This window comes from Acipenser ruthenus, chromosome 11, assembly GCF_902713425.1.
Source record: "Acipenser ruthenus chromosome 11, fAciRut3.2 maternal haplotype, whole genome shotgun sequence".
Lineage (NCBI taxonomy): Eukaryota > Metazoa > Chordata > Actinopteri > Acipenseriformes > Acipenseridae > Acipenser > Acipenser ruthenus.
The window spans coordinates 42,714,771-42,739,015 of record NC_081199.1 but is presented as its reverse complement, the minus strand read 5'-3'; the positions used below and the strand labels follow the sequence as shown (position 1 = coordinate 42,739,015).

The 24,245-nt window shown below is 42.5% G+C and overlaps 2 protein-coding genes across 7 annotated transcripts in view; both read right to left on the bottom strand.

Moving 5' to 3' along the window:
• Positions 1 to 5,774, bottom strand: part of LOC117426524 (GDP-fucose protein O-fucosyltransferase 2-like) — a 6,659-nt gene extending 885 nt beyond the window's left edge. Inside the window, exons 1-9 of the mRNA XM_034044173.3 lie at positions 5,523 to 5,774; positions 4,966 to 5,216; positions 4,401 to 4,545; positions 3,948 to 4,058; positions 3,732 to 3,798; positions 3,391 to 3,516; positions 2,679 to 2,859; positions 2,195 to 2,318; positions 1 to 1,674 (exon numbers count right to left, since the gene is read on the bottom strand). The exon at positions 1 to 1,674 is cut by the window's left edge and continues 885 nt beyond it. Of these exons, the coding sequence (XP_033900064.1) occupies positions 1,521 to 1,674; positions 2,195 to 2,318; positions 2,679 to 2,859; positions 3,391 to 3,516; positions 3,732 to 3,798; positions 3,948 to 4,058; positions 4,401 to 4,545; positions 4,966 to 5,216; positions 5,523 to 5,713 (1,350 nt within the window). The 5' untranslated portion in view covers positions 5,714 to 5,774 and the 3' untranslated portion in view covers positions 1 to 1,520. The remainder of the gene's footprint in view (positions 1,675 to 2,194; positions 2,319 to 2,678; positions 2,860 to 3,390; positions 3,517 to 3,731; positions 3,799 to 3,947; positions 4,059 to 4,400; positions 4,546 to 4,965; positions 5,217 to 5,522) is intronic.
• A 4,082-nt stretch (positions 5,775 to 9,856) lies between these two features.
• LOC117426436 (unconventional myosin-Ib-like) overlaps positions 9,857 to 24,245 on the bottom strand; it is a 71,997-nt gene continuing 57,608 nt past the window's right edge. For 2 of the 6 annotated variants that reach the window (XM_034043993.3, XM_059034047.1), the window contains exons 19-32: positions 23,803 to 23,896; positions 23,111 to 23,260; positions 22,661 to 22,729; positions 22,362 to 22,448; positions 21,693 to 21,779; positions 20,256 to 20,342; positions 18,467 to 18,553; positions 17,017 to 17,091; positions 16,644 to 16,778; positions 16,226 to 16,332; positions 15,504 to 15,636; positions 14,866 to 15,021; positions 14,067 to 14,194; positions 9,857 to 13,715 (exon numbers count right to left, since the gene is read on the bottom strand). In XM_034043993.3, coding sequence (XP_033899884.3) covers positions 13,586 to 13,715; positions 14,067 to 14,194; positions 14,866 to 15,021; positions 15,504 to 15,636; positions 16,226 to 16,332; positions 16,644 to 16,778; positions 17,017 to 17,091; positions 18,467 to 18,553; positions 20,256 to 20,342; positions 21,693 to 21,779; positions 22,362 to 22,448; positions 22,661 to 22,729; positions 23,111 to 23,260; positions 23,803 to 23,896 — 1,525 coding nt within the window. In that variant the 3' untranslated portion in view covers positions 9,857 to 13,585. The remainder of the gene's footprint in view (positions 13,716 to 14,066; positions 14,195 to 14,865; positions 15,022 to 15,503; positions 15,637 to 16,225; positions 16,333 to 16,643; positions 16,779 to 17,016; positions 17,092 to 18,466; positions 18,554 to 20,255; positions 20,343 to 21,692; positions 21,780 to 22,361; positions 22,449 to 22,660; positions 22,730 to 23,110; positions 23,261 to 23,802; positions 23,897 to 24,245) is intronic. The other 4 variants (XM_059034049.1, XM_059034048.1, XM_034043996.3 and 1 more) reach the window with 4 other exon arrangements.

Sequence of the window (24,245 nt, the reverse complement as noted above, 5' to 3'; positions counted from 1 at the left end):
AAGGGATATGGTAGGGATAGGGGTGCCGAACGACACACTTTTTCATGTGTAACACAGAAAACGATTGTCCCACTTATTCAACAATACTCAGAACTTTAATATATAACACTTTCTTTTTGCAAAAAAATATCTAAGGAATCTTTGGTTTCTCCACATTGTAATACTGCATTGCACATTGGCATAGACTAAGTCTTTAAATCAACATGAAACTGGAACCGTTATGTGAATGTTAATGTTAAAAAACTAGAAAAAATAAACTTCTTCGTAGCTCCTTACCAGTTTTCTCAGAGTTTCTGACGCTTGAATTAAAAACGTTTTTACAAAGACTGAATTACTATTCCCTTGGCTGTCTGTGATAATATTCTTAATGTGAAAACGGAGCTGAGATTTCCTTTAATCTGATTGGTCAATACGAGGTCCTTACTCGCTGGTAAAGGACATTGAACGTCATCTTTCAAACTATGTTTAATCCCTGTTCCAAATCAATCCACTGGAAAATATGTAAATACAGTATTCATGTATGTATTTTACCTTTTTTTTCTGCTTGATGAAAATCTCTGTTCTAGTCCACACCCTTTGAATGTTGTCTGTCAAGGTAGACCAAGTCTGCTCCCTCGCTGTCCTATATGTTCAATCTATCTATTTATGTTAACATACAAAGTACATACTGCTTTGTAGTTTTCCATATACTTACCAAAAAAAAAAGACAAAAATTAAAAAATGTGACATTTCTAAATCTAACATGAAATACTGTACTACTATCACTTCTGGTAGACTTTTGTGATATAATTTTGTAGTTTCTTTGATTACATAATGTTAAATAAAAGATCAAAATGATGTTTTTTTTTTTTTGTATTATATCTCAATCCAAAAAAAAAACTATGCGTTAAAAAAAAAAAAAGTGTTTCTTGGATGGCAAGACATCCACAACAAACCACATATCAGCAAACTAAAAGTTAAAACAATCAGTGTTGCAAGAACTAGATGGTCCCTTATTTCAACCAGACTAAAAATAACACTGAACATGTGTTTGGCTTGTGGAATGCAACCTGCAAAAAATGTCAGATCTGACCAAATATAAAATAATTGAGGCAGTACATTAAAAGTGAGCAGTGTCTTGTATTCTGCAGGCTCCGCAGATTTTGAATACTAGTCAAGCGCAAAGAGATTCCTCTTGACATACAGCATTCTCAACAGAAAGTTTTATAAGCTGCTATGATAAGCTGGTAGCTCAGTGGTTAGGGCTTTGTGTTAGTGTTTTCTCTGCAGTCGTCCGACTGGATGGCTAACTGCTCAGAGGATTCTCATTCAGTCTGGTGCATAGGGTAAAGATAGACCCCGCTGACACTGCTTCTGAGCTGAGAAAAGACAACTAGCATTCCACCCAACAGTAATGGAGAATGTTTTTCCCTGTTTTAAAAGGATTCCCATGGGCCTACATGGTATAGTCCTGTTCTCCTGTAACATGTCATACCCTAACCTTTTAAAAGCACCACTTAGTAAAGGTCCCAGTTGTTGAATCAGTACTCAATCTTCCAGTGGGTTGGCTGCTCGCAGTCCGTTTCCTTTTCACCACAGAACCTGTTGTAGGTAGTTTTGGGATCGAATCCCAGGATCTCGCGCTCCTCATAAATTCTAAAGGAGAATGTCGACACAGAGGTCCCTATAAAGTATCTGGAAGGATGGAAGGAGGAGAAGAAGAAAAACATTTGGGAGTAACTCTGCCCACATACATACAGTAGCTATACAATATATAACGTTCCAAGAAAAGTCAAATGCAAGATATTTATGAAATCTTAAATAAAACCCTGTGTCTTTGTTAAAATCTACCTCAAATAAAATGTACATCATAAGATTCGCCTGTAATTGGTCTAATTAATGATGTTGCGCCACTCATGCTGCAGAAATATAAGTATGTAAGGTACTATGCAGTGTTCACACTGAAATGCATGTGCTCTCAAACACAATTTGTCAGATGAATGTTTGTGTGTTACTAATGGTTTCTTGACAGTGTGGGGTTATACATACAGTTTGGTGTTTTACTCATACCAGTGAAGGATGTTGCAAGTTGTGTATGACATGGAGCATGTCGTCCAATACCTTGTTCAGCGAGGCTACAGACCCCTCCAACAGTGTGTGTCTGAGCAGCCTGTACTGGCTCACGGGCAGCGTTTGAGTTTATTATGCTTGGTACCTGGCATGGGCACAGATCCACTGGTCGATAATAGCAACTCCTCCATCTTTGTATAGTTCCAGTTCTTCCCACGTTGGCTCAAACCTCCCCATCTCTGGAAGCAGCTTCTTCAGCTCCTCCAGCTCTGCAAGAGACGGGTGACCTTAACAGCTTGTTTCCAGGAAAATGAAACATAGGAAGAATATATGTCTACTTTATTTGTAATATAATATCTAAAACAAAGTATGGAAAAACAGCCTTACATTTGTTTTCGTATTGCATGGGATATAGAACTAATGGATTTTAAATGTAAAAAAAACAAAAGTGAAAAATCCAGGACATAGCTTCTATAAGCAGCTCACCAGTCTGGAGAGAGATTTATTGTGCAAATCAGTCAGATGGATTTGACTTCTAAACTAAAGCATCAAAAGTGTCAGTTTAAAGCTTGATATTATTTTAGCAGTAGTTCCAGTCTCACTAGAACACAGCTCATTAATAATTTTACCTTCCTCAGCCGCATCAGTAGCTACAAACACCTTGTCCAGTTTGTGTTTCTTCATAATACTGCGCATTTTGTTGACAGCTCCCTTTAGGCTGGGCACATCTTTCCTGTGACCCCAGATAAAGTCTTTCCGACGAAGGTGGACCCCAAGGTAGGGCCCCCCTTTCGCACTGCCGAGCTTCGACTGCCGTGGGAAATAAAGAAATACATTACAAATGATTTGGGTGTTTTTTTTTTTTCTGAACAAAATCCAAGCATACTGGCTGGAGGTGCATTAAATAAGCAGGATGACATCTCTGATGGGACAGTCGTAAGCATGGATCTGCAGGGGACTGTCATGAGAGGGAACCAATGACAGACTGCAGACTGTGAAGAGCTGTGTTTTTGTATGCACAGTATTTGTATTGAAAGGTGGTCTTGGTTACGTTCCCTCCTGTTCTTTATTTTGCTATGTAGGCACATTCGACGTTCAAGGGCTTTCATTTCAAAACAGTGACCATTTCATTCTTTTTTGTTCCTAAACTACTATTTTTTTTTTTGGTCTCCAAAAAAAGAAAAAACTAACAAAACAAAAACAATTTTACTACAGAGTATTGGAGTGGATAGTAACATTATTATTATTTAAACTGTGTGAAGAATAAGGGAAAACAAACCATAGGGTTTCTACGTATACACACACAAATACATGAACATACAAAAGAGATGCACATCTTACTTTCATTTGTGTCCAGTCCTCATTGTAATGAGTCTTATCGCTCTCATCAGTGGAGTTGAGGTATCGGGCTCTGAACTCATCCCCAACCATTCGCAGGTGCTTTGCGAACACCATGCTGCGACGAGCCTGTCGGGCAAACAAAACTTCACCTGTTTCCAGGAGCAAACCCCTATTCAATCATTTCTTTTCATTTCTTGTTTTGCTACTGCTACCACTTTCTGCATCCTTAACAAAATTCTACATCTTGGGGGGGGGGGGGGGGGGGGGGTCCTTCTTAAACAATTTTTTTTTAACGATTCATTAAATAAGTACATTGATTCGTTCAGCAGAATTCAACTTACATCCCAATAATCCTTCCCCGCATAATGGTCATGGAGGACTGTTTCCGCTCGGTCCAGCATCAATGACCTAACAAGAAAACACCACTGGAAATATTCATTCTGTGTACTGCATTTAAATACAACGCATCCGAAGCCCCTACTGAAAGGTCACTGTTAATACGCAGCCATCACCTGCTTTATTATTTGAATAATAAAAGCCTTGTCTCTATTTCTTACCGTGCTGTGGTGTTTCCCAACAGGATTGGAGCCAGGATAGAGGCGTGTCCTTGAACAGACAGACAGGTGACATTCAAGCCCCTTGTCTCCTCGTAACCCCAGAACCAGCCCCTGAAACAAAGGGGAAAAAAGGGGGGGTTAATCTATGAGCCATGTGTTTATTTGTGTGACAATTCAACTGAACTGGCAGATAACCTGCGTCATCAATCAGGAAAAGATGAACCAAGTTTATAAAAAGTGCAATATACTACAATAGCACTCTTCCAGATAGAAAATGTAGTTTTAATTTAATTTTAGTAAAATAGCTGACGCCGTTTGGTCAAAATACTTTATCAGACAGTTTGTGCTGACAATGGGTGCAATAAGAAAAGACGATGAGGGGCTTTGCTATGGTCAACAGCATACAGAGTCACATGGCAAATTCATGCACTGTGTATGATGGGTTAGACACACCTGAAATATCCTTGCTTGTCATGAGAGTACATTAGACGCTCCATACAGGGCCTCTCATCAACTTTCTCTTCCCACTTTCCGTCTGTCCATCCTTCTGCATAGCTCTGCAGGACATACACTTGCTCAATGAAGGGGCCGCCTGACTCTGAGGTTAAAAAAACAAATCATTGCATGGACTTTCAAATAGAAATGCTACTGACACCACTTTAAAAAAAAATAAAACAGCATATACCCAAATAATATGAATATATTAATATAAATAAGACTCCTAGTGCATTGCAGTTTCACCCATGCCAGGTTTTACTAAGCGCTTGATCCGCCCCCAGTGTATAGGTAACAAGCACAGGCGAGCCTTATAGTTAAACCAGGAATGTATTAAACTGCTATGCAGTGGGAGTCTTATTTACATCCCTGCTGTTGCTTGTACTTTGATTCTCTCTCTCACTCCCTCTATTTTTTATCAGTAATCACACATCATAAATTAAGGGCGATGTCTGTATTATAAAAAGCCAGCTCTGTACGTTACCATCTCGTGGTTAAAAGGGGTTAAGGGTGCAATCTTCACCTGCAAGGAACTGCTCATACTCGATGACAGGGATGTTCCTGTTGATGCTGGGAACGTCAAAGAATTCCGCCCAGGGGATCCGTATCTGGTGGATATCGGGGCTCTGCCAGTGATACAGGCGGCCCCAGGGAGGGAGCACCAGGACCCAGTCGCCGGTCTTCAGCAGGCTCTTCATGAGTGAAGCCATACGGATAAACACGTCCCTCCGCAGGTTAAAGCCCTCTGGTGGGTTAACATCGTATAACAGATACCTATGGGGAGGAAAGGACGATATAGTCTATAACTCAGATGGCCAAAGTTGGTTCTTCCAGCCCTGTTCTAAATTGCTTAATTGAACCAATTAACCCCCATCCAGACCCTGCAATAGTTAATTATCGAAGCCCCCCAAACCGTAATTGTAACCCCCTGCTCTACTCTAACAAAATGTTTGCGTTTTTCACTTCTACTGACATTTGCACTGTAAGAAAATCTCGTCAGTATTTTTTAGAAACCTAGTACCTCTATCTAATGTGAATGTATCAAGTAGAAATACAAAGTCAACAGTTTGCATTACGTACCTTATATTCCTAGCAACTGAGGCAGACACGGGTTTGAAGGCTGTCTGGCCGGCGCCGAACGCCTCGCCTGAGGGGGAGATCTCTGGAGCTCCTACCGTTACAAAGACAACAAGTAGAATAAGCTGCATGAAAAGTTTTTCCGGAGAAAGCCACAACATTACGGAATGCACCTTTCTCCTGTCCGCCGCCATGGCCGCTCTCTGAGCCACGCACTTCCGGGAACAAGCAGCGGTACCCCCACGCTTCGCTTTGGTTTCCAAGCAACTGATAGTTTAGAGCGCGAGACACTTTTCTTTTTCTCAGCTCAACTACGAAGATTCACGAGCCATTGTGATTTTTTCTGTTTTTGTTTTTCAAGTTGTTACAGTTCTCATAGCATATGATTACACCAAACCACTTTCATTAGTTATTATTATTATTATTATTATTATTATTATTATTATTATTATTATTATTATATAACTTGTTAGCAGAGTAGAAATACACACTAAATGCTTCCTCCGTCGTAAGGAACAACAGGGGCTAAAAACAGGACACAGTTCACAGTAAATATTAAAAACAAACAAACAAACAAACAAACAAAAACAACTGTAATTACCAATGACATAAACCGTACATAGCAACAAGACAGGACAAGACACTAATCTTTCCAATGTCCACTAGCAGGCAGAAAAGCATCAGTGGACCCCCGGTCTCTATCTAATGCAGTTGCTCCCAGCCTATTTCACAGCTGTACCAATATCGACAGTTTATTCGCAACTATTCGTATCAAATATAAAAGTCAGCCTGAGAAATCTTACAAATATTAAAATTAAATATCATAATCAAGTACACAAAAAAACTAGTAATATGAACCTCAATTGCATTTCCCCAAGTCACCAGAAGGTGGCAGTGCATAATTACATTTCATATGCCATAAAATGTAGTTTATTCACTTTATTGCCCCCTTGAACATACATACTTTTCTCCATTCAGCGTTCAATCGAGAAGGTGGAAAAGAGGATTGTTATATTCCCAACCTAATCAACGGGTGTGCAGAATATTGCATTTACAGCCGCTCTCACTTGTACAGTAGTAGAAATACGTTATGTGTTGCCAGCCAGCTCTACTGTTTTGTTTTGGGCACAAGGAACAGCATCTAGGTATATACAAAATATATAGATTTTCTCCATGGAGAAATACCCCATATTAATTGTTTCTATAGAATTCTACAGAATCCTATAGTGCAGTGGTTCACAACTCAGGTCATGGAGGGCCGGTGTCCCTCCTGGTTTTTGTTCTAACCATACCCTAAATTAGTTAATTGTATCAGTTAATTGTAATTGTATCATTAAGCTTCTAATAAAGTCCAATAAAATACTTTAGGTTGCAGTTGGAATAAAAATCTGCAGGGACATCGGCCCTCCAGCACGAGTTGCTCTAGTGTCTTCTGCAGAATACTATATAGAACGCTACAGCACTAATGTAGTACCTACTACAGTATGTTGTGGTATGGTCTGTAGTACACACAGAATAATATAGTACCTTGTTAAAATGCTACAGTATTCTATAGCACTGATGCGGTACCATGTAGTACTTACTGTAGTACTTAGGCTTTGTAAGGTAACAAAAACACAAATGACACCGATCAGCTGTGAACACAATGAATGGGTAAACAACACCCTGTCAGTCGGCTCTAATTACACTTAGGAGGATACATGGTACACTTACAGTTGCACCTCTGTAAGTAAAGGGTATGCTGTATCCCCACTGGGCTGCACCTGGTTCTCTTAATGACTAGCAATGCGATTTAATCAGCAGCGGTGCGATCATGTATTCCCAGTGTGATGAAGTACGTTCTCTTAAAGGCCATTCATTCATTGGCATACAAATACAAAATGCTCTGATTAAAGTGCGGCTGTGTTACGGTTATTCTCAATCCTAAAGAGGGCGCCATATCTCTTCCAAAGATTTTGCGAACCATGAAAGTCTTTTTTTTTTTTTTTTTTTTCAAATTACGTATCCTTTTCAGGACTGCCACTGTTTCTGTCTCTTAACATGTAAGCACACATAATCAAAACAGAAACTTAGTGTTGCAATGGACACTGGAATTCAGCTGCCAAACAAAGGAACTACAAATCCCAGCATCCTTTGTTTCAGGGGCCTCACAGTGACAATTGTTAAGTCCGTCATACACACACACTCAACGATTCCCTGGAGTTTAAGTGGGGAAAAACAGTCTGGGAACATTCTCTATAGGAGAGCGCAATGGAGGCGTAGCTTTCCCATGCGTTTAAACCCCTAGCTCTTAGCCTCTGGCGCTAACACAGCTGTCTCTGCTAAGTGGAGAGAAGCGTGTTCCACTCGCTGGTGATTTGACCAGGAATGCACATCCGTGTTGTCAGGCAGGAGAACAGCACGGACTACACAGGCGAGAATGGGCTTGGTGTAGGCTCAGTGGTGCAGATGTCTTATTTATTGTGTATGTTGCACATGTGATATAGTTCTACATATATAACAAGTAAACAATGTACAGAACCATGTTTTTTTCATTCCCACATCTGCCCAGCAAAATAGCCTTGGGTTCATGCAGCTGTTTTTATTTATCTTTTTAATAAATGGTGTCATAAATTATTATTATTTTTTATCAACCTTTGTATCACCTAGATTAAATGTGTTTGCAGTGATGGATGTTACTTTTATCTGATGTGTAGGGCCTTTTTTTGTCACAACTTGCTGCAGTTTTGAAGTCTGAGAGGTCATAGTCTATAATGAAAATAAGATTCACTATAGTATCATTGGAATATGTAATAGCTAGATCTGAAGTTTAGATTACAAACACTGTATTCTGGACTTCCAGAGAAAGTAGTAATCAATAATCATAAAACAATACAAAAAAAATAAAAAAAATAAAAAAAGTGCATCTAAAGGAAAAGCAACTGTACCGCCCCTCGCCCCTGCAGGGACTTTAGCAACACAGAATCGGTGCCCGGGGTCTGCCCCAGGTTCATTCTTTCTTCCCTTTCCCAGCCAGTCGGACGGTGGGAACTCGTCAGACCCAGGGACGAATGGGAAGAGTTTAAATTCCAGCATACAATCTGTCATAGGCTGTGTCTCGGGGGACAGCCCAACAGCAGCACCACAAAGAGAAGGGATTTAACCCTGAACGGCTCTCCAGATGTGATAGAAAACAGCTGTGCTGCTGCAGATGCTACAGATAATACAGCTCTGCATCACTGGGGTTCCAGTGGGCTGGATTGTGTGAGCAGCAGGATCTGCACACAGCACACAATCCACTGCGACTGGGCAGCTCTGCATCACTGGGGTTCCAGTGGGCTGGATTGTGTGAGCAGCAGGATCTGCACACAGCACACAATCCACTGCGACTGGGCAGCTCTGCGTCACTGGGGTTCCAGTGGGCTGGATTGTGCGAGCAGCAGGATCTGCACACAGCACACAATCCACTGCGACTGGGCAGCTCTGCGTCACTGGGGTTCCAGTGGGCTGGATTGTGCGAGCAGCAGGATCTGCACACAGCACACAATCCACTGCGACTGGGCAGCTCTGCGTCACTGGGGTTCCAGTGGGCTGGTTTGTGTGAGCAGCAGGATCTGCACACAGCACACAATCCACTGCGACTGGGCAGCTCTGCGTCACTGGGGTTCCAGTGGGCTGGATTGTGTGAGCAGCAGGATCTGCACACAGCACACAATCCACTGCGACTGGGCAGCTCTGCATCACTGGGGTTCCAGTGGACTGGATTGTGTGAGCAGCAGGATCTGCACACAGCACACAATCCACTGCGACTGGGCAGCTCTGCGTCACTGGGGTTCCAGTGGGCTGGTTTGTGTGAGCAGCAGGATCTGCACACAGCACACAATCCACTGCAACTGGGCAGCTCTGCATCACTGGGGTTCCAGTGGGCTGGATTGTGTGAGCAGCAGGATCTGCACACAGCACACAATCCACTGCAACTGGGCAGCTCTGCATCACTAGGGTTCCAGTGGGCTGGATTGTGTGAGCAGCAGGATCTGCACACAGCACACAATCCACTGCGACTGGGCAGCTCTGCATCATGCTAATCCACGAGTGGCTGCAGACCTCACATTTGAATGGAGCGCTCAGTGAGTCAGCATTGCAGATTACTGTATGTGGAACAGTGCGGTAGACCATGCATATTGTGGGGGAAGACATTTTTTATGTTTTAGGTGTTTTTGAGTGAGTGAGTGAATGAATGGTGCTAGTAAAATAATTGGGTACACAAATCCCCCACCCCCCCCCCAAAAAAAAAAACAAACAAAAAGACTATTGCACATTTCATTTAGACAAAACAAAGTACAGATTTAAACCAGTAATCAAAACTTTTTTTTTTTAATTTGTAAAGAAGATCAAGTGCAATTATACAATGAATTCTATCAAAGCACTTTTTTGTTGTCTGTTTTGCAGCACAGCACAGGCACAAAACAGGAATGCAAAACTGCGATTTTTAAATGGGCATGCGCACACACACAATGAGCTAGGTATAATAATACAGCATATCAAACCGTACAGAACCGTCATACAAAAAACACTTCAGTTCAAGAGAACTTTATCTATGTGCTGTACATCAAACAAAGAAAAAGTAGCTTGTCTCAAATGCGGCACTATTCAAAACGCAAAACAAGCATAGCTGGCAATGGCATACGTGCTTGTTTTATGTTGTACTGTCCCTTTGTACAAGACTGGAAATGATATGCTGCATAATGTATGAGCAATATCTCCTTTATAATTCAGATGCATGTCGCTTATAAATCATCAGTATATAGGCTGAAAAGAACCCTCACTCCCAGAACAGGGTTCAGATGAAATTACACGGCTCAGAAAGGAGTTTTACTGGGAGATCTGTATACATTTCATTTGACATATTCCAAGGTATAAATAAATCAAATTATTTGGGAACATAGTTTGGGAATGCATGATCCAGTAGTCAAATACTTCAGCCATCTGTAACCTTTGGTGTGGTGTTCTTTGAACATGGTGGATGCTTGTGATTAGTGCGTGGATTAAATAAAAACTATGGCACTGCCATTAATATTATTATGGCCGCTAATTTCTGGAAAGCCATGTAGATAAATAGCTTGGCCAAAGAGCTGGTCTTCTTGATCTGCTAGTTTCTTATAGCTGGACACCAGTTTGAAAAAAAACAATGTTAACTATGGCACCGCTATGTTTACAGCAGCTTTTAAAAAGTACCAAATAACAAGAAATAATAATTAAACAGTTGCAACAAAGATAGCAGATTGTTTTTTGGCATTTTATGCAGCATAAGCATTACATACCTACAGTCACCCAAGGTAGGTCGTTTTTAAAAGCCACTATAAGGCCAACAGAATTAAAATGTAATTCTAGGGTGTTTCTTTAGTTTTGCATGTTGTATAAATGGCATGGCATGAACTGAAAATACATTCCTTTGGTCATAGCCTTTAACTGCTATTTTCAGAAACAAAACAAAACAGAACCATTTCCAGATTTAGAGATAATGCCTTTATTTCAGGGAAAAAAACATTTGCGCTGACTAAGAATGCTAATTGAATCTCTAATAACCAAATCTAACTTTGGATAGTGCTGGAATGGCAGGCTCATAACAATGCTGTTGAGAAGATTGTTGTAATGTAAATATCGTTACAACAATGCCATGAGTTCACCCAGACCAGCAGAGAAGCAAAAAAAAAACAAAAAAAAAAACACTTAAGAACCATCTGTAAAATAAGCAAATCTTTACGATCTCTCCATGACCTAAGAATCACCTACTGTATCAGATATGAAATGCCATCCTCAACTCTTTGTCCAAGACACATGGGGACAGCTTTCATCAAGATTTTCAATTTGTTCCAAATCTAGTTCTAGTTAATATTTGGCACGTACTCCGTAATGAAATTCCCCTTGTGGCTTGCGTGTTACTAGTCTTGTTTGCACTTACACTACGCCTGGTGTGATGTGTTGCTTGGGAAACACGCTTTACTGCGGAATCTGTTCCCATGACAACAGAACAGTGTAGGTATGGGATGGATGCTGCCTATTCCTTGACCAGGAGAGATACTATGGGGCCAAGATCTATTTTATGTACATGAAGAAAATCCACGCGAGTGCTTTCACTGCAGTCTCTCAAGCCGGTATAGCCACTAGAAACACCGCACTAGCGTGCTTGCTTGCCTGTTGCTTTGTCCTCTCCACTCCAATTAAAGCCAGCGTTCAGTGGAAGGAACTGTCCTCATGCTTGTACCCGCGGTTCATATCACTCTACTGAATGTGTGAACAGTACAGCCAGTATGTTCTGAAGTGAGTTTAGCCAGCAACCTGAAGTCAGTACTTGATGGCTTCTGAATGTCTGCAAGTCATTTTCAAAGGTCGTTCTGATGCCTACTGACTGCGACCGTGTATAAATCCCTTCAGCAGACTCAATCAACCCAACAGCAGGGTTCGAACCCAGAGGCTCTTCATTGAAAGACAATGCAGACTGAGCACGGCTGTATTGGGTTATTAATGGAAGGTACAGGGTGCATGCTGTTATCATGTCTGTGTTATATAAACTGGAATAGAAAATAGAACAATTCTTTAAATTAGACTAAAGGGTTGATAGTAGAATAGCCACATTCTTTCATTTCTTAAAAAAAAACAAACAAAAAAAAAAACACACAATTAAATCACCGATTTTTCTAAATAGCAAAAAAGCCCTGTAAATCAGGCACGGCTGTGAGCAGAGTCCCTCTGTGCATTCAGTAATCTTAACTATGCGGTGCATTACTATTCAGAAGCACACTTAAATCAGGTCCCCTTACATATATTGATTCCACTGTGTGTTTCTGGGTGTTCTTTGGTTTTGCAGTTAAGCGTTGGTACTCACACTGCAGAGACGGGTTCAGTATAGCTAGCAGAATGACGCTCAGCCACCAGGACATTAAGCATGGCAAGACTCAATGAGACCCCCGATTACTCCATGAGCAGGCACTGCAGAGATTTTATTATTCACTATGCATCTTCAGAAACTAAAGATACACACTTAACATTCTTAATTATACCACACACTCAAAAACCCACAAAATATTAACATTGTATTACAAATTATTTTTCTTTCTTTCTTTCTTTCTTTCTTTCTTTCTTTCTTTCTTGCAAAATTATTACTATTATTTTAAATGAGAGTTATTGTATCGTATGCTTATTTCAATACAGATGCAGTATAAGACATTTGGTAGGAGGCTTTGGGTCTCAGGATGTTTGGCAGATTATTATCTGCTGCCTTGTGCAGTATGTGTGTGTGTGTGAGAGATCATATATATACACACACACACACACACACACACACACACTCACACACATAAGAGTGACTGTGCATCTCCCAGTGCTGCTCAACAGGCAAAGGCCTGACATTCAAGGGAATATTTTACCTAACCACTGTGTAACCTGCTTATGTATTTTCAAAGTCATTTTTAACACCTTGTATATTTCCATTTTTTACATTTCTGGGACTTAGATTTATTCTGAAAGAATACGGATTGTGCAGAGCCTAAATGTTTTAGTGGGCATGATCAGTGAAGACAGGGATGGAAATAAGACTCCTACTGCACGAGAGTTTCACCCATTCCAGGTTTTAGTTTGATTAGCCAGTTTATAGCTAACGAACTTAGGTGTGTCTTATTAATCTTATAGTAAAACCAGGAATAGATTATTGTTATGCAATGGGAGTCTTATTTCCACCCCAGGAAGAGGTAGACTGGATACTGAATTAGGAGCTTTAAGCCTAACTCCGTGTATATCCTGTCTCTTTCAAAAGTACCAGGAGGTAAAAGGTTTAGAAAACAGCCTCCTTTCACCCCTCCTCCACACTCCACTGAGCAAAAACACCTGGAAAATGAAACTGGACAGCAGTCAGCCAACTTTTTTTCTTTTCTTTTTTTTTGTTAAATGGTCATTCCTCATCTTCAAGCCTTGGTGCAGTCGTGTTTCTTCTTCGAACGTCAGCCCATATAAAAATAAGAAATTAAAAAACCAAAAACAAATTGCACAGTAATTAGGAAACACAGTCCCGAGTGGCGTCACCCTGCAGGCTATGGCGATGGCACGGTCACCTCCAGCAGCCGATTGTTTTTCCGTTTGCAGGAGGCTGTGGTGCCGTTCTTGGGGCTGGTCTGGATGAACTTCACGCACACTTTGTCCTGCTTGAACTGGACCAGGAACCTGCAGGAAGAGATCCAGCAGTAAGAGGCTGGGTGCACAGCGCTTCACATAACCATTTCATACACTTACATTTCCACTGTACACAGGTGGGGCAGCTACAACAAGAACTGGGGCTTCGCCAGCATACACCCAAAGAATATGAATTAATACCAGGAACGGAAATAAGACTCCTATTGCATAGCAGTTTCACCCATTCCAGGTGTTGCTATGTGCTTGATTAGTTACAGTGTGTATCGGTAACAAGCGCAGGTGTGCATTATTAAACTCATAGTAAAACCAGGAGAGGATCAAGCTGCTATGCAATGGGAGTGTTGTTTCCACCCCTGAATAAGATGATGAGAGTGATCTTACTCATCCGTTATCTCGATTTGAATCTTCTCCTTGGTCAGGTTGAGTCCTGCCCGGTACAGTTTGGTGATGATCTCAATTACCCGCTCGCTGTTCAGTAAGAAATCCCCCTTGGCAGCTGCTGTTGTCCCCTGTGGCAACAAAAGAATCGAATGAAGTAGCTAAAAAATGAATAATTCCACTTCCCCTTGATTGCTGAAAGCCCAATTTGTACAGGATTACCAAACAGTTTTGTAATGCTTCTCTTGCATTTGTAAAGCTCTTGCATACAATGCCCCAGCCTCCAACTGATCTCTACAATTACACGGCTCCTTTCTCTTCCAGGCTGACCTCTTGGGCTACTGCAAACATCATTCCCTCCTATAAACACAGCCAGCACTCCGTAGCTCTTACCAGCTAGTATCCAGAACAATAAAAAAGGAATCCAATGAAACAAAGGGTCTTGAGAGCTTTAACCCCTTCAGGTACACACAAGGAAATGAGCGCTTGTTGTTCAAACGGTTTCTTCTTAAAAGACATTGGAGAGTGACTCGGGTATCACGAGGAAACTGACCATTTGGATGACCTGATCCAACCGGTCAGTCAATTTTTAATCCTGGTTTTGTGAACCTCATTGAAAAAATTAAGACAATTAGCATCATTGTATTTGTGGGACGCATATGTCCCTTAAAAGGGTTAAAATGCAAGTACATTTTCAAAGCAGGTGCAGGACTGCACATAGTCATGCACAGCAGAGCTGTCTGGATAAGTGAATGCCATGAAAGCTGATCAAACCCTTAATGCTCGAGTCAGCTGGTCTCACCTCTTTGACCCGCAGAGCAAAGAACCCATCACTCTGCGCGCTCATGGAGACACTGGTGAGCTCAGCCAGGGGTACAGTGGACTTGATCTGATGACCCGACTTCTGGTCAACCAGCATGAATTTGTTCTTGGTCAGCAGGAAGATTCGCTGAGTTCCCTGAAGAAGGAGAGAGATAACAGTACATTATAGAATATGAAAGACAGGTCACATCTATTATACAGATATACATGTACAAAGATGCCATGCACAGACACACACAATCGAATCAAAGGTTCAGCAAGTTGCATCGTGGCAGGACAGTGAAATCTGGTGTGCAGTTAGGGTAGGTGGTATGGATGTGCGGATACTAGCGATTGCCTTTAAGTATTTAAAAATTGGCAGGTATTAAATAAATCCACTCAATGTACTGATTTCAAAAAAAGAAAAGCCACCATTTTTACTCGCATACTGCCGTACTTAAGTCGTAAACTCACAATTAAATTACTTTACGAGTGTCAGCATGCTCCTAGTAGGGGATGTCTTGTGGAGCGCCTGGTTTTTGGTTCTCTTGAGAGCCCTGCTGCAGCACACTGAATGCCAATGCCATGCCACAGACAGACAGGTCCCATTCCCCAGTGCTCCCGTATCAAAGCACTTGCCTTGCCATTGGCCCTGTTGATTTTGTTCACTACGTCTGCGAAGATGATCTTCTCCTCCACCAGGCTGTTGAGTTTCTGGTATCTGGGGTTCTTGTTGATTTCCAGGTAGTCCCCTTGGAATGGCTGAGCGACGCTGCAGTGACACAGAGAATGAAGAAAACCTCACCTGTTAGGCTGCAGCAAACAGGGGAAAATGTTGTCTTCTTTTTGTACTTTAATAAAAGCAAATAAAAATAAGTGTGTTTACAGTGCTTGTTACTTCCCATCTCATTACTAAAGAACAGTGACTCCAGACACTCCCTACCTGCCAGAGTACAAGCAGTGACTCCAGACACTCCCTACCTGCCGGGGTACAAGCAGTGACTCCAGACACTCCCTACCTGCCTGGGTACAAGCAGTGACTCCAGACACTCCCTACCTGCCTGGGTACAAGCAGTGACTCCAGACACTCCCTACCTGCCAGAGTACAAGCAGTGACTCCAGACACTCCCTACCTGCCGGGGTACAAGCAGTGACTCCAGACACTCCCTACCTGCCGGGGTACAAGCAGTGACTCCAGACACTCCCTACCTGCCAGAGTACAAGCAGTGACTCCAGACACTCCCTACCTGCCGGGGTACAAGCAGTGACTCCAGACACTCCCTACCTGCCAGAGTACAAGCAGTGACTCCAGACACTCCCTACCTGCCGGGGTACAAGCAGTGACTCCAGACACTCCCTACCTGCTGGGGTACAAGGCCTTCTTTTCCTTAAAGAGCTCGCTAGCCTCCAGCTTCTCCTCGTAAATTGCCTTCTTCTGGTCTGTGAACTGGCCCCTGTATTTCTTGCACTACGGAAATAAACATATTTCACAAAAATAAAAAATCACTGGCAATTTGACTTTGTTTATCATGATATATTAACCACTTAACAATTGTGATATACTGAACTGGGCTTGTCTGACCCAACTTCTGATTTACAGTATACTAGACTCACAGGGTTTCAACTCACAATGTACTTTCATTATTTCAAAAGGGGAGCGTACCATTGAGATGTACGTCACATTTCTAAAGCTCCAAGCTTGTGAGTCAGCAACTATAGTAAAAGCTGTGGGGTCTCGTGCCGCGCGGGCGAGGGTTTGGAATCTGAAAGCCAGTGTACCGTCCAGAGGTGGAAGATTCTCCTCAGCTCCTTATGGGTGGAGTCCAGGAAGAGGTAGGGTCTAGCTGGCCAGGTCTTGTCGCTGGGGGACATAGAGGGTGTCTTATTCTTTAGCTCCAGGAAGTACTTCTGCATCTGGAAGATACAAACAAACACCCTAGTTTACACAGCTGCTCACTGACTCAATTGGTCCTTGAGGCCAGATCAAGTTCCATCTATATCGTGATCACCACAATTGAGGGCAATTAAATGGGCAGCACCTCTTCACTGGTCATCACTCGTTCTGTATGATCTTCCCACACCTGCACGAGAGCACATCTACAATGTCAATGCTGCTCTCAGTGACAGAGCAGCAGTAAGCGGTGTCACTTACGATTCTCTGGATAGTAAACTCGTAGATCCTCTTGCCAGCATGGGCCCGAAAGAACTTCCTGTACTCCCGCCGCACCTGGGGAGTAAAAAATGGGACATTTCATCAGCTTGGACCACCAGGATAACCAAGAGCGATTTGGAAGCTGAGAACACAAAGACTGTGGACACATGTGACGGTACAGGACAGTGTGGCACTGCAATAACGGACAACACGGGCTGGAGCACTGGTTAGAGGCTTCAAGCGTCAGACAGGTGGTTAGTCACAAATTTATTCTTGACAAACAAAGCACTGAAGCAAACAAACATTAAAAACAACATGGAATTACTAAATTCAAATGAGATCATGGACAGCTTGTTTGAACTATGTCCTCCAACTTAACTGGCAATGTTAATTAATAACCTGGTCAATAGCTTCACTGCCATTCACTATAGCCATGTAGTAACAACCTATTCCAACAACACCCACCTAGCTGATTGAGGCAACATCCATCCAGCCTACAGTGCTCAACTCTAACTCATCTATGTATGCGACAGGCATACCTGCTCCCCACTCGGCCAAGCCCACCCATCTCCCTCTTGCTCAAAACAACCCAATTCCTGCCCTTTGACTGCTCTACCTCCTCTTGTTTAACTGGTTCAAAAATATGCAGAAGAATTTCAATGGTTCTATCTGAAATTCTTCCAAGGACACCCTTTAGCACCTCAGTGTTCAAGTTATGCTGTCAAACCCAGTAAATGTAATTAATTTCTGCAATAGCCAAGAACATTAACAACCCGATTAATTCAGGTTTTAGATTCACATCACCATTAGATTTATAAAAAAAAAAAAGAAGAAGGAGAGCCATTAACACGAGGACACAACCCAAGCCTGCCAGACAGCGCTGGCACATAGACAGAGACAGTGTTTCACAGAGACCGTTTCTCCATCTCCCATGGCTAGATGTGGAATGACAGGGTTAGTAGGTGAGAGAGACTCTTCCAGCAGAGTGTAATGGGTCCCAAATACAGCAGGTCTCTCAGACAGGCATGGAGTCAGGCAGGCCAGTGATAAACCAACTACATTATGCAGATTCAATGTTGTGCATGAAATACATATTGCATTACAGATTATCCCCAATTATGGTCATGATGATTCTTTTTTAATGTTGCATTTTAACTTTTTTTTCCCCTGCCAAAAAACTATATTTCACAAAGTTGAACCCATTTTGATGGATTAAATAAAATCTGATATTCATCATGGTTTCAGACTTTATTTTTACATAAAAATCGGTACATACTTGTGTGGAACTTAAACCGTTTCAAGTGTATTTATCGTTTGATTCCTCCACAGCACAGAGTAAATCTCTTATTGGCAAGACTGCCTGCCTGCCCGCCTGGACCCTAGATCTGCCCCCTACCCCGGCCCCCACCAGCATGTCTGGGGAGCGTGGGGGCGGGTTAGATAAAGGTACCTTCAGTCCAAGCCAATAAGCCCAAATGACATCGACTGCGTGTTTACACCTGGCTTCTTCCTTTAGACGTTTCAGCTCCCTGCGGGCCTGGAAAGGAGGCAAAGAACCAGGGGAGAGAGAGAGAGAGAAAATGAAAAACAGAAGAGAGAAGGGGGAGGTGGCAGTCTCCTTCAACAGCAAAGTAACTCCATGCGCTCCATTAAACCTGGCTTCTCCTTTTGTTCCCAGTGCTTTCTCTCCCCTAACCTGCTGCAGGGTAGGCTGTGTTTGGAAGCAGGTATGTACAGGGTGTGTGTGTGTGTGTGTGCAGGCCTGTGTGTGTGTGTGTGTGTGTGTGTGTGCGTGCAGGCCTCTGTGTGTGTGTGTGTGTGTGTGTGCAGGCCTGTGTGTGGGTGTGTGCAGGCCTGTGTGTGGGTGTGTGTGTGTGTGTGTGTGTGTGTGTGTGTGCAGCCCCCCCCCCCCCCCCTTGCCTGCAGACCCGGTTTAATAGAAGCACTGTACTCCTCCAAGAGAACAAAGTAATCCTCGGAAACAAGCCAGAGTGTGAAGTACAAAACACACAGAAAAGTGAGGAGGAAATCAGACTGGGTGCCCTGGACACAAAGAAATATTACCTGTTTTATTGAAAGCAACTTGTTAGGTGAAATAATAATAAATAACAAAAAATAAAATGGGTCAATAAAATGTAGCACTATGCTCCAAAAAGAACTCCTGGAACTGAACTGGGAAAACTGGGAAAATAATTAGAATTGTTATCATTATTATTAAACACTACAAGTCTGAAAATATACAATCTCTTCAATATCTAGTTTCTAGTAGGTGTGCTCATAGGGACTCTTACCAAACTGAACTACAACTTCCAGAAGTATTTGAGCTCATAGGGAATCTCTTACCAAACTGGACTACAACTCCCAGAAATATTTCCTATTTCTAGCAGGCCTATGGTTATGTTTTATGAATTGGATTTCTTTCAGGTATTTAACATCAGCTGTTAGGATCATGAATTTTCGAAAAATTAAATAACTGGGTAGAGATTATGACCTCAGTGCCCAGCAAACGCAGTGTGTGTGTTGCATGCCACCCATCTAGTTGTTTTTAGGGATGAAACCTTTTGACAATAAAACACCAGTTCAGAATTGGCTCAACTTTGTATAATTAACAAGTATTAACTTGTTTAATTCTATAATCCTACAGACAATTCGGCTCCTGATTTTTTTTTTTGGCACAAACCAGACTTATAGCCAGATAAACCGAGCAGCATATTGTATTTGCCTCTACAGATTAGCCGTTTCTCCAGTGAGTATGTTTTTCTATGCCTTGTATTCGGATTCAGAAGTCATTGTCTGGTGAGGATGCATTCTATGTATTCTGCAGCTGCTTCTCTCTCCCCTGTAGAACCCCCGCTTGCATCCTAGACTGCAAGCAGAGGCTTGTATCCTTTTCCATGACATCCACTTGATTGCAACTGAATTGTTTGTTTTACTGATGCAGCAAAATATTTGTTACGTATGCAGTTTTACATGCAGAACAGCTGAACAGCAGACAGGACAGCCATACGACAAGACAACGCGATACACCTGTAATGTAATGACTTTTGTATGCTTGTAAATTGAGTTTTTAAATTACTCTTTACAACCATTTTACACTGTTGAGTTGTTCTAGCTGTGGTTCAATGTCACTTCTATAGACAAGAGTGTCTGTGGATGATCAACATGAGTGAGTGAGTGAGGGGTTTAATGGGGGTAGGTGGGGATGCAGGATGGATGGAGGACGGCAGGTTCCTAAATACCTTCGTTCCCTGCCAGGAAGCCCAAATAACAGTGACAGCGCGTTTATTCCTGGCTTCCTCCTTCAGACGCCTCAGTTCCCTCCGTGCCTGTGGAAGGGGCGTGGTTACAGAGCAGTGGGCGGGGTTAGAGCGTGTGGGGGCAGAGATGGAGAGAGAGAGAGAAGCAGTGAGAACATTGGCGAGAGCAGAGAGAGACAGATAGAGATAGAGAGAGGCCTCAATGACCTTCAACCATAATCCCCGAGTCCTAGTCAACAACAACAAACAAATCTTGGGTGTATGAATATAACCAAGCACAGAGCTGGGGTCCACCTGGTGGCTTTTGAACCCTGTTACACTGGAGGGGTACTCTGTGCTAATACATTTGAATGTGGTGGTGGCGCTATAAGCCGTATACATTATTTAATATGTTTTATTTGTATTCTTGATGCATTTCAAATGATATTATATTCATAATGTATTCCAGTCATTTCACTTTGATATCTCTGCTCTGTTCAGGAATCCTGGTGCCTCTCTGCAGTGTGTGGCTGGGCCACAGTGTTAAGAAACGTTAAGAAATAAAGGCTCTTAAGCTGAAAAGGGGCTCTGTTAACCAAGTAGTCTTGCATGTCTGCTCATGGATCCTACAGCATCCCGTGAACTTAGAGAGCTTTGTTTCTGCACCAAAACATTATTTTACAAGCAAAAGCAGGATAAGATGGTTGAAGGCCTGCCCAGATAACTGGAAGAATGAAAAGAAAAAGAAAAAGAAAGCAGCTACTGACTCAAATATAAATACCAGCGCTTTAGAGACACAGCTGCAATCAAAGGCTACACTCTGCTTCACCTCGGGGTACTATACAGCATGTCCTGTAACCACAGTGGCAATAAGACTGCCCATTGGGCCCCTGTGACTGTGCAGGACATGTGTGTCGCTGGACAGTACTGAGCACAGAGTAGTAGTCAAGAGATTTATTATTAAATCATGTTTGGTTTTTTTTTTTAGCAATACCAACTTAAAATCATCTTCAGGTCAACATTCAGTGCAACCATAAATATACCGAGTTACCAGTATCTACTGTACCCATTTTTTTCTTTTAAGTTTTTACAATATTTTTACAAATTCAACTAACACAAGTCAGTACCAAAAATAAATACATTAAAAATCAGTTTAGGGTGATAAATTAAAATGCGTGTTAGTTTCCCCCCCCCCCCCAATTCTCAGTCTCTCTCTAAATCCTCCTCCTCAATTAAACAAAGAAAACCTAGAAAAAAAGGTTATAAAAAAAAATATTCATGTTAATTGTGGAGCAGTATGGAGGGAGGTGAGGGTTAAGGTAGTTTGAAGGGTTAGAAGATGCAGGACTGAGTATGGGATGGGAGAGGGTTACTGTGTGCTGGGGGTTTAGTGGGGGGTGGGGATGCAGGATGGATGGAGGACGGCAGGTTCCTAAATACCTTCGTTCCCTGCCAGGAAGCCCAAATAACAGTGACAGCGCGTTTATTCCTGGCTTCCTCCTTCAGACGTCTCAGTTCCCTCCGTGCCTGCGGGAGGGGCGTGGTTACAGAGCAGTGGGCGGGGTTAGAGCGTGTGGGGGCGGAGATGGAGAGAGAGAGAAGCAGTAAGAACACTCAGCTCACAGCCACACATGTGAGCAAGAGATAGAGAGACAGAGAGAGGGTGGGCTATTGTTGTGAGTATTTTAGTACTGCCACCTTTAAACTGGAACGGACCTCAGAGTATTTAGCTCTTATAAAAGGAGCCCCATTTCCATTATTAAAAGAGCAGTATTTGATGACAGGGCCGTGTGCTGCGAAATACACGTTATTAACACTTTGCACGCTGTTGGATGCTTTTCATCTACATAAACATATTACAGCATCCTCTTCACAAAGCTTTAACTCGGAGTAATTCAAAGAATGTTTCATATTCATTGGACTGTTGGATGATAGTTGGGTTCTTTAAGAGTCTAGAAAAGAAACATGCATACCTGCCGAAACAGGCTTAAAATAATAAATCATTTTGAAATAGGAACCTGTCCTGAAAATGTTTTTTTTTCCCCCTCTGGTTAAAATCAGCAGGAAGGTGTGGCACAGCTGTCCGTATGTGAAATAAAGCCCTCTTACCTGAGTTCCGTGCCAGTACGCTCCGATAGTCGTCACAGCCTCCTCACACCGCTTCTGGTACTTCAGTTCCCGCAGGATCTTGCGAGCCTGGAGGGAAGGAAATGAAAAGCGGTAAGGTTAGGGTCGCCAGGGTGACAGAATAATGAGACGGCAGTATATGGATTTGTTTATATCTAATATATCCCCACTGTCCCCAGAAGGTGTCCCTGTGGAGTCATGTAGCGCTATGGTGAGCTATGCAGTAGCTGGAAAGACAGGTAGAATGGTAATGCAGAGAGTGAGTAACGAAGGCCACTTACCTTCCAGCCTCGAATGAAAGACTGGACGATCACTGCAGAGCTCTTGGTTTTCTTGTACTTCTTTTGTTGCTGTGAAATTGGGAAAAAAAGACTTAACTATTGAGATTAAAATATCTATTTCAAGAGAGACCTGGTCAAGGTGGTGGTATTACAGTCCGAGATTTAAGATTAGAAGAACGACTAGAGGTAATTAGCAATTTAAGATAATTTGGGGTTTTGCCAAGGGTTTCTTTATCAACAGTTATATAGCAGTGTTTCAATCATCGCAAAGATAAAGAACTGAGCGGCCAATCTATATAAATCACAATGAAGAGAATAACCCAGGTTGGTTATAACCCTCAATGCAGAATGGTCTGTGGTGGTACATGCTTCATGTGGTGTGATGCATTTAGATCTACTGGGGTTGACCATGGGCTTCAGCAGACAAAGCAATACCAGGAGGCTCCTTACCGCGTATCTGCGGTACCAGGCAGCGACAGTGACCTGGCTGCTCTTCATCAGCAGGAAGCGGGTGCGGGTCTTCCAGCCGCGGAAGATCTTCTGGATGAGTGTGGCGAGCCCGTGCAGGCGCCGCTTCCTCTGCTCCTCCAGGGAAAAGAGCTGAGGGGCAGCAGGGTCAGAGGTCAGAGTTCAGGGGGCATGACATCCAGCACTGCTGGATCTGCAGTCATGTTTATTATTACTGGAACTAATATCAATCCCATTTTCACTTCCATTCAACTTCTAAATAAAAATGCAAGAGCAATCCAGCCTTTGACAATAGGAGGCACTTGTAGATGTAGTATTGACTCTATCCTTATTATTTATCTATCCCTTTACCCACCCCACCCCTTTAATTCTGGCCCCTCTCTTCCCTCCAACCTCATCGACCCCATGGTGAGCTCTACAGTGATGTAGGTGTGTAATAAACTGTGCTGTCCACCCTCCAACTTCCTGGCTGTACTGCTCCTGAGCTCTCCCAGGGGAAGAGAGTTAACCTTGAAGGCAGGAAGTCAGTGTGTGAGCTGTGATCATCATGAAGGGCAGAGAATACCACTGACATGTTTGCAACATTCTCGGCAGCACTGCATTGTAACCATGCTGATCCTGGTGCTTGAACTTTAACCAAGTACAGAGAGACATACAAACGCGTGACTCCATACCGTTCTTGGATTTCTTATGAAGATCTTTGACCTGCCGTAGGAGTACTCCTCTGCTGGGATCTGAAGGTCTTTGAGGAGCACCTCCACACCATCCCTGTAGAGCACAAGAGAGCTGCATGAAACAGACTGGTTCTCTTCCAGGGCCCTGCCGAGGTGCACTATAATAACAGCATGCTAGATCATTTGAAGTGAGCGCTGAGCTCTGCCGACACAAACAGCAAATATTGGAGTTTTTTTTATCCCCCACAGGGTTGGAAAGAAGAGTCCCATTGCATAGCCGTTTGATCCATTCCTGGTTTTATAATGAGTTTAAAATCAGACACACCTGAGCTTGTAACCTATACACTAGGGCTAATCAAGTGCATTGTAAAACCTGGAATGGGTGAAACTTATCATATTCTTATTTCCATCCCTGCAGTTTTTTTCTAAAAAAAAAAAAAAAG